General features: G+C 44.3%; 1 protein-coding gene across 3 annotated transcripts in view; it reads left to right on the forward strand.

The window, feature by feature from the left end:
• LOC308228765 (lethal(3)malignant brain tumor-like protein 3) overlaps positions 1 to 13,245 on the forward strand; it is a 44,287-nt gene that overhangs the window by 15,278 nt on the left and 15,764 nt on the right. Inside the window, exons 3-12 of one of the 3 annotated variants that reach the window (XM_080632325.1) lie at positions 240 to 411; positions 1,821 to 1,878; positions 2,936 to 3,024; positions 3,917 to 4,021; positions 4,280 to 4,415; positions 4,898 to 4,989; positions 5,979 to 6,130; positions 7,706 to 7,782; positions 9,158 to 9,243; positions 12,659 to 12,769. In XM_080632325.1, coding sequence (XP_080488451.1) covers positions 240 to 411; positions 1,821 to 1,878; positions 2,936 to 3,024; positions 3,917 to 4,021; positions 4,280 to 4,415; positions 4,898 to 4,989; positions 5,979 to 6,130; positions 7,706 to 7,782; positions 9,158 to 9,243; positions 12,659 to 12,769 — 1,078 coding nt within the window. Of the gene's footprint in view, positions 1 to 239; positions 412 to 1,820; positions 1,879 to 2,935; positions 3,025 to 3,916; positions 4,022 to 4,279; positions 4,416 to 4,897; positions 4,990 to 5,978; positions 6,131 to 7,705; positions 7,783 to 9,157; positions 9,244 to 12,658; positions 12,770 to 13,245 lie in introns of those variants that run through there. The other 2 variants (XM_080632327.1, XM_080632326.1) reach the window with 2 other exon arrangements.

Genomic DNA, 13,245 nt, shown 5'->3' on the forward strand with positions numbered 1-13,245 from the left:
TGTCTTAACTTCCTGTAGAGTTGTAAAAAGGCAGAATTAAAACCCCTTTCAAACTGTGGTGGTGGGAGCTGTGCCAGCACTTTGGAGTGCTTTGAAAAGATACCTATCTGGCAAATGCTGCAGATGGGATTCGCTTCTTCAGGTGCTCACTCTACTAAAGAGGCACAGAGGCACTGGGAATGCTGCAGGACAATTGTTGCACTTTTAATTTGCCTTTGTTTTCAATTTTGGATGTTTAGTGATACCAGAGACATTCCAGATGATTGCAGAAACAGGGGGAATAGTAGAAATGTTAATCCCAGCAGTGGCTGTCAGATGAATGAGGCTGACAGACCTGTCAAACGTCTCAGGAGGAAGAGAAGACTGCTTCTGGAGTCTGAGGATGATGAGGAAAATGCAGATGAGGATGAGGTAAATAAGGCTGCATGTGTTTTCTTTAAGGAGAACTGTGAAAAGCTGGGCCAGCTCTCTCAAGTTTCAATGTGCAATGCAAGCTGAGCTGAGGGAGGTTGTGCTGTGCCCAGGAGATTGGTCTGGGGCTGAGCCTGATTTACATCAGTAATATCTGGTCTGAAGTCTGGGGAGTCAGAAGGGTGGATAGCTTGTGTGAAGTCAGAGTCAGGATTTCAGACTGTGAGTGTGTAGGTGTAGGTACAGCCCTGAGCACCAAGTGTGTTTCACAGCAATAAACCCACATGCCTCCAGACTACAGTCCAGGACAATGATGTGATACTGAAGATCAGTGTCAAACCACAGAGTTTGATTCCCTTTTATTAGATACTTGCAAGTACACTCACTGCACTACTAGAAACCTGTATTAATGACAGATGAACACAAGTACCTCAGTCCTGACCTGATCTTTTCTTACCCTTCATTAAGCACCTTACTCCCTTTAGGGGCTTTTTTGTGCAAGTGTGCACTCGGCTACCTCATGTGTAGCATCTCAGGCTTGAACCGTTTTCTTTCTCTTCACGTATTGCACATGCTTTTGTAATGCAGAGACACTGGGGCAGGTGTTTGTTGGGAATGCAAGCTGGAACTTCTGATGTCATGGGCAGTTGAACTCATCTTGTTGCTCAGCTTTTCCCTGTGCTGTGTATAAGATGTTGTAAAGTCTGTATGTTCTCAGAAGTCCTTGCATTCTGTCTCTTTCCCTTCCTCCTTGTTTGAAACTGCCCCCCTGTCTCTTCTGGGCCATGTTTGGTAGGCAGCTTTGCATTTCAGATTGTGCCCTTTTGGGTTTGCTTTGAGAAGCAACAACCCTGGGTGAATTAAACATGAGTTTGAAAACCATGTAGAAAAAATGGAAATGGCAGTGTGGCTTGAGCCTGACCGTGTTTTCTGGGATGTTCATCTATGATAGTAGTTACTTGAAGCTTCTGCTTTCTTCAGGGCTTCATAAATGACTTTTTTTGCTGTATCTATTCGCTGGCATAGATGGACATAAGACCCTCTGAAAGGAAATGGAGGATTACATTGATGTTGCTTATGTGAGCAGTAAATTCTGCATTGCAGAAAGCAAATCCTATGCATTGTAATGGAGATTTTGGGCCCTTGCTGCTCTTCAATAGCCACATTGAAATGAACCTTACTAGCATATATAAAATAATTTGTAAAGCACTTTGGGATGCTGCAGGATCAAAGTTATGTGTGTAACATACCCTACTAATATTCTTGCAGGGTTATTCAGGAGAAAATAATGGTAGCTAATAGTCCTGTTAGTTACATGTTACATCCTTATTGTACCTGCATTGTGAGATGATCAAAGAGGGAGGAAAAAACAATATTGCTAAACTTGTTTTTAACATATCTGTGTCTAGGAGAAGAATAAATCAAATAATATGAAAAGCCGCAGAAACACTAAACCAATAAAACAAGGTGAGCTAAGCTCATAGTCTCTTTTCTTTAATGTTTATAGATTATTTTGACTAGCTATTATAAAATGAATCATAGTAAACAGGAGAGGAAAGGACAGTAGAGCTCATTTCACATGCAGAATAGCTGATGAGGTACATAACCCTCTTACCACAGAAGTCTTCTGAAGTGTATTAGCAAGAACATAGCAGATCTCCCTGTGTGATGGGCACAGTGCAGAGGAGCTGGAAGGAGACAACCTGATCCAGAGCTCACTGAAGACAACAAGAATCTTTCTTCTTTTGGCTTTAGAAGCTTCATAGCCACAGACTACAAGTGCTAAATGGCAAATAAGTTGTAAACAGCATGTGATTGATTATAGACTATAGGTTATCTTTATTATATACCTTAAAGGAGTTAGCATATGTAACTGGGGGAGATTTCTAATGTGCATTTAAAATGTAATTTTCTGTGTTATAACCATGGTCCTACTAGAATGAATCCAAGCACCTCCCCAGGATGTTGTTTTCATCATCTGTGTACTGGTAGCTGCTTCTCTAGTAGGTGCATTGTGGTATTAGCAGGTTATAAATATATCTGTATATATCTGTACCTAAAAAATCTTGTGAACTGAACAGAGATTCACTTGGCTTTTCATTTGTTTTAGGTTTATTTCAGCTGTCATTATATGCCTCTTCTGTGCTGTCTTCTAGTTTATATCTAACCCCTTATTCCTCTGTGACATCTCAGGAGAAGGAATTCTTTCCCACAATTTTCAGTTACTGTATCTTGTCCAAACTTTACAGTGGCAACTCTCCACAGGCAGCTTGCCAGCAGTCCGGGTGCCACAATTCATTGGACCTGGGATGTAATAAATGACTTCTTTTATTTTAATGAGAAATGAGCACGGCTTTCCACCTGCTGGAACTCATTCCTTGCCTCAAAAGTTGGCTAACACTGCCTCCTTTGGGGTACAACTGCAAAATGGCATTGGTGTGTACATGGGAGGAGAAAAAGAAAGGGCAGAGCGGGAGGAATCAGAGAGAAACATTCATTTTTCTCTTTGTGTTTGATTGCTTAGTTGTTCCTGGAAAGAAGAAGGTATGGAACTGGGTTTCCTACTTAGAAGAGGAACGGATGCCAGCTGCTCCCCTAAAACTGTTCAGAGAGGTTGGCAGCTTTTTCAACTCTTCTGCTATGTTTCTTGTCAGGCAGCATCACAGAATTACTAACACAGTGGAGGTAGGATTAGAGCCTACCCTCAAGCCAGCAGTTACATTTATGAGTTGTTTTGGTGCAGTAAAACCTCCACATGTTTGTTTCCAACCCTGAAGCACTGTGGAAACAAGCATCTGCCCTGTGAGACTCATCCCAAACCAGGGTGTAAAAGTGCTGGTTGGATCTCACTCCCAAATGAGCAATGACTGTTCTAATCTGCTTTGGGCCACTCGGGATAAATGGGCTGTTAGGCAACCTCCAGGAAGCATTGGAGAGAGAGCTTAATGTCTTTCATGTGTCCTGTGCTTCATCTGTGGTTATACAACACCTTGTCCAGCTTTCCTCAGTAGAAAACTGCAAGTCAAGTGAGTGCTGTGGGTGCTGTTGGTTTTCTGGAACAACTATAGAAATGGGCTGCAGATCAAATGTGTCTTGTTCCTTTTACCATTAGGAGGTGAGAAGTTACTTTTTGGGGAAGTCTGGACTGCTGACCTCATGCTGACATAGGCAAAGGGGTTTTAGCTTTCCTGGTTCTTGAGTTGTGCCAGCCCTCCTACATTGGGCTCTGAATCTGCTGGAAGATTTGTTCGTAGCTAATTGCAGCACCCTCATGGTTCAGTTCTTTCAAGAGATGAATTAGAATGACAAATAAATGTGAACTATGGTGCTCATGGCATTATTGATCTCTGTAGCTGTGCCCGTCTGTTAAAGCAGCAATCAGTTAGTGATGGAATTCTCTTCTGAGTTGAAGATTTGAAGCTTTAAGTATACATAATGGTTGCTCTCTGTTAGGTTTCATCCTTAGGAATTAAACCTAAATCTTTCTTTCTTTCCTCCGTCACAGTATCAGTCATTCCCACAAGGCCGAAATGGATTTAAGGCTGGAATGAAACTGGAAGGGCTGGATCCTGAACACCCCTCTCGGTTTTGCGTTCTCACAGTGGCTGAGGTAGTTGCTCTTCCTGACTTTGATTCCAAAAGTCCGTATATATTTAGGCAGGGAAGTCACATTGACCAGTTTCACTCTAAACTGTTTGAAGTGAGGAATGAGCATGAAAACTGGAAGATGTAAATGAGGAAAAATCAAGCTGGCTTTTGGGAAATAAATGAGATCTTAGATATATCTCTCAATCCAAAAATGAAAGGAGTGATTAGTGTTTAACTTCTGTATGACCCTTTAGGATAACCAGAGCTCCCCTTATTCTAGGTACAAGGGTACCGAATGCGATTACACTTTGATGGTTATCCAGAGTGCTATGACTTCTGGGTTAATGCTGATTCCTCAGACATCCATCCTGTTGGCTGGTGTGAAAAAACAAGTCATAAGCTGCTCCCTCCTAAAGGTATGGAACAACACATAGAATGGTGTATAAGAAACCATAAATTCTGCTAAGAACTGGTTGTCCTGACTCTGCATGTTTCATTTTTAGTATTATTTCAGTGTGGAAATTGCTCTGAATGGCTTAAAGGGAAGAGGTGGAACTAAGAGAGTGAATCACGAAAGAACAAAACAGCTTCCTTTTGATATTGCCAAAGATTGACGTTGATAGGCAAATTAGGAGCTATTGGATGAGTGCGGAAAGCAGGGAGTCTCTTTGGGCTTCAGAACCTGCTTCTTCCCTGCACTCCCATTACCTAGAAACATTTGAAGGTTGAGATTAATGATTGGACATGAGATGTTTTAGCTGAAATGCATAACCCTGAAGATTGGGGAAGGGCAGTGACCATGCAAAGCTCATATCCCACCCAGGTAATTTCCAGTTCTGAAAACCCAATCTGAACCTAACAGGGCTATGTAAAACAATCTTCTGATCTCTCTTTCTAGGTTTCAAGGAGGGAGAATTTAGTTGGACTTCCTATTTGAAGAACTGTAAAGCTCAAGCAGCTCCAAAAAGCCTTTTTAAGACCCTCAGCACTGTGAGTGATATTGAATATAAGATGTTACAAATAGGTCTGATGCAAAGTGAGTTTTGACCAGAATATTGACGTGGTTTTAATGTGCTCACGGCAGAGGTGCAGCCATGGTACAATCAGATACAAGGTGCTTCCTGCTCTGATTTATTTTGAAGATGGGAAACGAGTACAATTTTTCTTCCTTCCCCCAGGCACTGACTTTCCAGAGTGAGAATTTGTATTTCCCTTCCTCCTTTATGCTGGAGGAAAAGATTTACACTACCATTTAGTCAATATATTACACCAGTCTGTTTTGCTATGTCCCTACAGTCAAGATATTTGTGTCAGTTCCCTCTAATTTAATCATTTCCAAAATAATTTCTAGTTTCCAGCAACATCCTCATGTGCACCATGGGATTCATTATGAGGCTGTGCATCTTGAGCATTTTTCATCCTTCAGCCACTGTTGCTTTCTTTTGGGGTTGTTAGCCTCAGTTCCTGTATTGCACTCTCTCCCATTTTGTGTCACTCGGATGACATGAATTCCATGATCTTATGGATTTGGTGCTGCAGATTTGATGCTGCAAAGTACTGACTTCAGTAGGATCAGGGCCTAACTGTGCAGCTCTGCTCTGCTTCCACCTGTCACCTCTTTGCCTTGAAGACTCTCTTAACTTTGCCACTAGTAAGACAGGACCTGCAATGCTCACACTTATCCTCAGCCAATACTCATCACTGCAAGGCATGTGCATCTTAGCCTTGGAATCTGTAGTGGTGTTGCGTACCTGGAGATCCTGTTATTCCCAGCTACATCAGCTCTTCCTTAGGAATAATAGCAATTGTTGCCAGAACACATGGAAATCTTGCCTGTAGCCCTCTTGCTGGTAACTGGTGTGTGTTTTGTTGTGTGGGTTTCGGGGTTACAACCTGCAACAAATGAATTGATAAGGGTAATTTAAATGGCCTGACCCAGAATGTGGTTGATGTCCCTTTCCTCGTGTCCTGTTCCTCAGCCTGTCACCCCCTCTGGTTTTCGTCTGGGAATGAAGCTGGAGGCAGTGGACAAGAAGAACCCGTCGCTGATGTGTGTCGCAACCATCACGGACATGGTGGATAACCGCCTGCTGGTTCATTTTGATAACTGGGATGAGAGTTATGACTACTGGTAAAGAGATGCTATTTCTAATACATACCTATAAGCAGACTGTGGTTTATTTCATTCTACCACTAAAGGTGGTATCTAATATTTTAAGTGTAGTCACTGAATCTTAAATCACTTTTCAAGCATCTGAGTAATTACTTTGGGTTTTTACCAAGTGTGCTTTGCCCAGTAGCCTCCCCTGTTACTGGGGGAAGTTGGCTCAGTGCAACACCAGTGAGGTGAGCTCAAACTGCCTGTGAAGGATTTGAGGTAAGAAGCATTTGAGGGAATGCATCTGGCTGACTTGGGTCAGGTCAAGGAGTGCTCACGTTATCCATTCCTCTGGCAGAGCTAAAGCAAGAGTAAGCTCCAGTGGTGATCCCACCTGGAATTGGTAACATCTCTCCTCCAGGACCAGCAGTAGCTGCTGGCATGTCTCTCTGCAAGCTTGGAAGCAGGCAGTACTGAAATCAGTGAAAACCATTTCCATTTGCTTCAGCAGAGTTTGGCTAAACCTCTTTGAAAATAACAATGACTGCCAACATTGAGGCTTTTCAATCCTGACCTGCACGATGGTTGTTCTGCACCTGAGAATCTTGATCCCCTGCCCTCATGCTGGAGCCAGGTGGAATATCAAGAAATGTTTTCCCTTTTTGGTTCTTGTTTTCCAGCCTACATCAAGGGATTAACTTGCTTTGAACTTGTGAAAGCAACACAAGGCACATGCTTATCAAACCAGCGCTGATTTGCTCAGTATCCTCTGTTCTCTCCCTATCTCCTATTGTCTGTTTGCTTCAGAATAGGGACCTGTTTGGTGGCAAGTTTGTCTTTTCTTTCTCTGCCATAAATATGTCATGAGAGCTTTGTAACACCGGTGTTTCCGTTTGCAGGACTTTAGATCTCGTCCCTTTACCATTTGAGCCAGGGAAGCTTTGTTTCCGTGCCATGTTTTGTTTGGAATTTGAAAAATTTAATAGGAAACACAGGCAAACAGAGCTTCAAAGTACAGCTTGGCTGAAAACACACAGGCTTTTGCCTACATCTGAGCGACTGCTTTAGTCCCTTCACTGGAGCAGATGCGACAAAAGGGGCTGTCTCACAGTGGCCTGTTGCCTCCTTCAGGAACTCAGAAGACCTAAACATGCAATCAGAGTGGGAACCAGGCAAACTACCACTAGGTTTCAGGTAGAATTAGTGGATTATGTGCAGGTCTTGGCAAAGACCTTAACAAATCATTTCCCCTTTTCCACAGTGATGTTGTTTCAGTTAGGGACGAGGGTTTAGTTTTTGCCTCTTTGCTTCCTTTCATTTTAGTTGGGATGACCTGGGATGATCCCTGTGGCTGGTATAGTCCACGTGTGGGGAGTTTGTTGTTGGTTTTTAGAGCACCAGACATTCTCTTTTATGTTTCCCTAGTTTTGGGGGCAGCTTGAATGCTTTGAACACTTGGCATTAGACATTCTGACGAGGTAATGCTTGTCTTCCACACCCACTGAAAGCATCTGCTAGGCCAGCAAAGGCGTATCAGACAGCATTTGAGATTCTGCTTTTCCTGGTGCTTGGAAATTAACTGGTGCCAACTTTCCTTCTTTGATTCAGGTGTGAAGCTAGCAGCCCATATATCCGTCCTGTTGGCTACTGCCAAGAAACTGGAACCCCACTGACAACACCACCTGGTATGTTGAAAGTGAGACTTATTTTCTGCCTCAGTCAAATAACCTGCAAGCTTTACCTTCCATATAATTACGTTTGCAAGTTCCAGGCTCCATTCAGCCCTCTTCAGACTGAACAATATTAGTCTTCATTCTTTTTGCCTCTGCGTTTTGTTTTGTTTCATAGCCCTTTCAAGAACTGGGACAGGGGGCTGTGATTTGTAATTGTGTTTGGTTTCAGAAGGGAAAGAACCTTGAAGTATTTGTAGCATTTAAGGTGAGCTGGAAGCAAGAGGACTCAGTGTTATGATTTCACAGATGGTATTTGTGGAAATGAAGGAGTAACTGAAGTCACATCTCTTTCTGCTGCATTGGAATTCAGTAAATGAAGAGAATGTTGGCAAATGAAAAAGGACAGAACGCAGAGCAAAATCAGTGTTGTTTTCAGGCCTTGGGAGTGCTCATTCACCTTAAAAATAACAACTGGAAAACAATGATGTCTGCTCTTTGCTAAATTGACAGCCCTGGAGCAAGAATTCCTGTGTTAGTAGAGTGGATGGCACAATAACATCCCTCTGCATTGGAGGAATTAGCCTCTGTGCCTTTGCTGCTGATGCAGAGGGGGTTGTAAACATGTCCTCTTCGGCAGCACCACATCTGCTCCTGCTCCTGGAATGAGCACCAGGGCTGTGGCGTGCAGTTCCTCATCTCCGAGCACAATTCCATGTGCCCCCAGCACTCTCTGCAGTCAGTTCTGATGTCTCTGTTGAGAGATCTGCGTGCAGCAGTTTGCAGACTGTCTAACACATTTAGTCATTGCACCCTCTGCCAAAAGGAAACAATACTGAGGCTAAAGATTACTGAAATAGGAAGGAGGAAGAAAACTAGAGCAGTTTCTTAAATGTAGCTGCCAGGGAGAGGCATCCACTGTTGTCAGAGCAGCACGTCCATGTAGATGTCTGAGATTATGGTAACACTGATGGAGCCTTTTATCTCCGGACTCCAGGCTTTCCTCAGCTATGGGTGAGTAGGTAGCAGGACACGAGAAGCTTCTACAATCTTGTGGCACTCACACATAGAGCAGTTAAGGAACAAGAATATGAATCAGGTGATGCCATTGCACAGCCCAGAACCCTTCACTTGCAGCTTTCTCTAGCAAGTAAGGGTTGATGGAGTTGTACACACATGAGCTCTTCAGGTTTTTCAGGTCAGGGTTAAAGCCCTGTGGGGAAGCTTGCCCTACGTGGTGTGTACGAATAAACAGAGCAGTTTCCAGTGCCATCCATTGTAAGTACTAAATTAACCCAGTAACCGTGTGTTGCATAGCTGCCTTTCTGTTGTTTGTAACAATAAACCTGGTTTTCTTCTAACTTCAATGGTAATTCTCTGTTTTTTCCAGGATACAAGGATTCCAAAGCCTTCTCATGGGAGAGATACTTGGAAGAAACGAATTCCCAGGCAGCCCCAGCAAGAGCATTCAAACTGGTTGGTGAATCTCTTTCTTTGGAAGGTGGGGGAAGCTGCTGTCACCTGCCCTTTGCTGCAAGGTGCTTTATTTGATGGTCGTTCACCATGGCTGTGCCAAAAGGTTTTTTCCTTTACTTTGAGCCTGAGTTAAGATCATCTTTCAGTGCTGCTTAAACAGAACACACAGCCATGTAAAACTGTCTTAGAGAAGGGTTTTGACTAAACGTCTTCAGTTGCTCCATCAGCAGGTTTAAGGGAAGAACCTTCAGTCCACACAGATAACTATAGCTGACAGAGATATGTGTGAAGGGCAGTACCTTGCTTCAGAGAGGGAAGGGAGAGGGGTCTTCTGCTTGAGGCCTGACTGGATGATCTCCTAGGTAACACCTGAGCAGGACTGGTGCTGGTTTAACTGGTTCCAAACTCTCCCTTTGTGGGGATCAAAAGTGGATATCAGTGGCCTGCATCTAAATCCAGAGATGGTTCTCTCAAGGTTTTGTTTCTTACCTTGGAGCTCAGTGCATTTAGCTGGAAGCTCACTGTGAGCAGAAACAAAACAAAGCCTTTAAAATAACTTCATTTTAAACACCATACCTTAAAGTTGATTTGTTTTTCTTAGCAGCTTCTTGCTCACCTTTGCAATGTGTTTAATAACCTTGCTGTGCCAACATGACACTCGACTTGATTCCTTTCCGTGAAGAGTTGCAGGTTAATACCTGCTGCCCTCCTGTATATTTTGTTGGTCAGCCTTTTGGGACTGAGGAGGAAAAGCAATCAGGGAGGCCTCAGATAAGGGAGGTAAAAATCCAGCCAGACAAGGCTGATAATTGCTAGTTTTCAGCAGGTGTCCATTTGAAGTTGAAGGTTGCAAGGTGGAAGTAGAGAGAGGCTGGTTTTGCCTCTTTGGAGGGCTGAAAGACCACAGCTGGAGTTATCTGCAGCACAGCTGAACTCCAAACATCCTTTGGATTAAGGTTTTCCAGCGTTGGACAGACAGCATCTTCGATCGTGCAGCGCAGCATGTGAAGGAGCACCTTGAGGCCAGTGTGCAGGGTAATGAGTGAAGCTTGTCACTGGGGCTCGTTTGTTGCTCCTAGGGGTAGACTCAGCCTTTTTCTGAGGTAAAATCCCAACAGTGCTGGAAACCAGGAATCTTCAGAATACAAGAGCAAAAGAATGCAGCAATGGGGCTGCTACACAATAGGGGAACAACAGAAGTCATTTTGTAGAGACAAATATTTTGGAAAGGTAATAAAACTCTTTATGGGAGCTGGGGTGGTTCAGCCTGGGGAAGAGAAGAGAAGGCTCAAGGGAGACCTTAGAACGGCTTCAGTGCCTAAAGGGGCTTCAGGAAAGCTGGAGAAGGGCTTTGGCCAAGGGCCTGTAGGGACAGGCCAAGGGGAACGGCTTTAACCTGCCAGAGGGGAGACTGAGCTGAGCTCTTAGGCAGAAGCTCTTCCCTGTGAGGGTGCTGAGGCACTGGCACAGGGTGCCCAGAGAAGCTGTGGCTGCCCCATCCCTGGCAGTGTTCAAGGCCAGGTTGGACACAGGGGCTTGGAGCAAGCTGCTCCAGTGGAAGGTGTCCCTGCTCATGGCAGGGGTTGCAGCTGGATGAGCTTTAAGGTCCCTTCGACCCAAACCACTCTGGGATTATGTGATACAAAAAGCAGCAGTGAAGTACAACCATCTTAAACCTCCCAGTCTGCAGTCCTCCCTCAGATTTTCAGAATATAAGGTATGTTAAGAAATGTCACCTGAAGATGACAGGAGCTTTGCTCAGGAGCCTTTGCAGCACTGAGTGGTCCTTTTTTGGATTCTTCCAAAGTGAAGTGTCTTCCCAAGGGGGAATGCAACTGCCTCGTCTGCCTCTTGCCCTGTTTTATGGACATCTCTGCAGCCATTCTTTTGCTGCTTCAGGTATCTGGCTTTGAGAGAATAGCAGAAGGGCCAGTTCTGGCTCTGATGAAACTCAGGAATATAAATTAGCATCCAAGACTCTGTTTTGAAGACGAGACACACACAAAAAGGCAGTTGATATATCAACAGTTAATAGAACTCTTTCAAGATCAAACCTCATTATTTTCCTGGCTTGGTTGGTCTGAAGTGCAAATACATGTCACAGTTATCGATTTTCTTTTATTATTATTATTATTCCAGCTAGCAATTACAGGAAATCAGTACATAAAAATACAGGTTGAGAGCCAGAACAGGCATTTCTCACTGAATTAGTTTTGAACAGGTTTAAAGAGCTATTTTACATCATCTGGAGACACTGATCATTAGCCCAAATAGCAGATCTTGTGTCTGGGTTTCTGCCTTCTCCCCTACGCAAAGCCACAGGAGGAGACTGCTTCATTGTGAGCATCATCACTGTTTCATTCTATGGGCTGTCAATTCAAAAGCATTCATAAGCTATTGCCAGAAGGCAGCAAGACTTAAATAAATAGCCTGGCTCATCTTCCGGGCAGGATTTTGTTCTCCTGCACTCAGGCTCCTCAAGGAAAACAGACAAGGTTGGCTGGGTTCAAGAAGACAGTCTTAAAACTAAAAGCAGTTTAGATTGCCTAGCTTCCTGTGTGTCGTGTGCCTGAAAGCCTCTTGGTAAATGTCTGCATCCAGGTGAAAAGACTGAAGAGAAAGGAGGTTTGAAGCCTGTTATCCCCTTGGCTCAGAAGTGGGCCTCCTTCCCTGCCCCCAGCACTAGGAAGGGTAAGGAAGATTAGGAGGGAAGAATGATTATAATCATCTTTTCATTAACCTGATCTGGTTCAAAGACACGATTGATCATCTCTTGCTAAAACCCTGACCTTAATGTGCAGGAGTGAAGAAGGACGTGTTTGGAATGAGCATCCAGTGCTGCACACCCCCCAGCTGAGGAGCTCAGAGCAGGAATTGCAGTCAGGCAATTCAAGATAAACGGAAGGATTAGCAAATGCTGCCTGTTAGTGAGAGGTGACATCTGTGGGTGCTGCAAGGGGCACACATCAGGTCAGAGGCCACGCTGGAGGTTTCACAGAGCCCTTTGGCTGCTGGACTTTGAGGGAAAGGGCAGGTCAGCAACTGCAGCCACTCTTGAGTCCCAGCACCACGGTTCTCAACAGTCGTTGATAACAAGAAGACGCAGTTGTTGTCATAAGAAGTAGATGAAAACCTGCTTAATGAAGGGACAGGAGAAGGGAAATGGCTTTAACCTGCCAGAGGGGAGGTTGAGATGAGCTCTTAGGCAGAAGCTCTTCCCTGTGAGGGTGCTGAGGCACTGGCCCAGGGTGCCCAGAGAAGCTGTGCACCTCTGAAGCAGTCTGCTGGTGAGATCAGGGGCTGAAGCTGCAGAAAGGTTGGAGTGGTAGATGTAAACTTCAGCACATTTCATTCCGAGCAGGTAAGGAGCTCTGAAGGCCCAGACTTAGCATTCTGCTTACATCCTCTCTTTCAGCGGCCTGCTCACGGATTCCAAGTTAATATGAAGTTAGAGGCCGTGGACAGAAGAAACCCCATCTTGATAAGAGTGGCAACAATAGTTGACAAAGACGACCATCGCATTAAGGTATGACCTTGCTTCAAAATGCAGAGCCCTTGTCCTGAGGAATATAGTGATTGGCAGCATAGAAGAAATACCCATTTGGTCTCAGAAGCAGCAAGCAAATGCCTTGCAGATGATGCAGGCCACAGGCTGGCCCAACTGGAAACGATTTCTGTTGTTTTGCCCTGTTGAAATGGAATTGCCTGGTATTGTTAGTTACTGCTTTAATGTAACTATTTGGAAATAGCATTTGACAGCATGATTTGACATCTTTTAGCAGTGTCCGTGTGAGTGAAGGCAGCATTCATGTTCTGCTGATGGGAAGCTACCTGACAGTTTTTTCCTAGCATACTTAAAGGAAAACGCGAAGCAAGTTGAACCCTGGTACATGTGGGAAGCAGCTTCATCCTTGTCGTGGTTTAAGCCCCGGCTGTAAATTAGAACCACGCAGTCTACTTCCCCCCCCCACTCCCCAGAGGGATGGGGAGGAGAATCGAAAG

Source organism: Psittacula echo, assembly GCF_963264785.1.
Source record: "Psittacula echo genome assembly, chromosome: 21".
Classification (NCBI taxonomy): Eukaryota; Metazoa; Chordata; class Aves; order Psittaciformes; family Psittacidae; genus Psittacula; species Psittacula echo.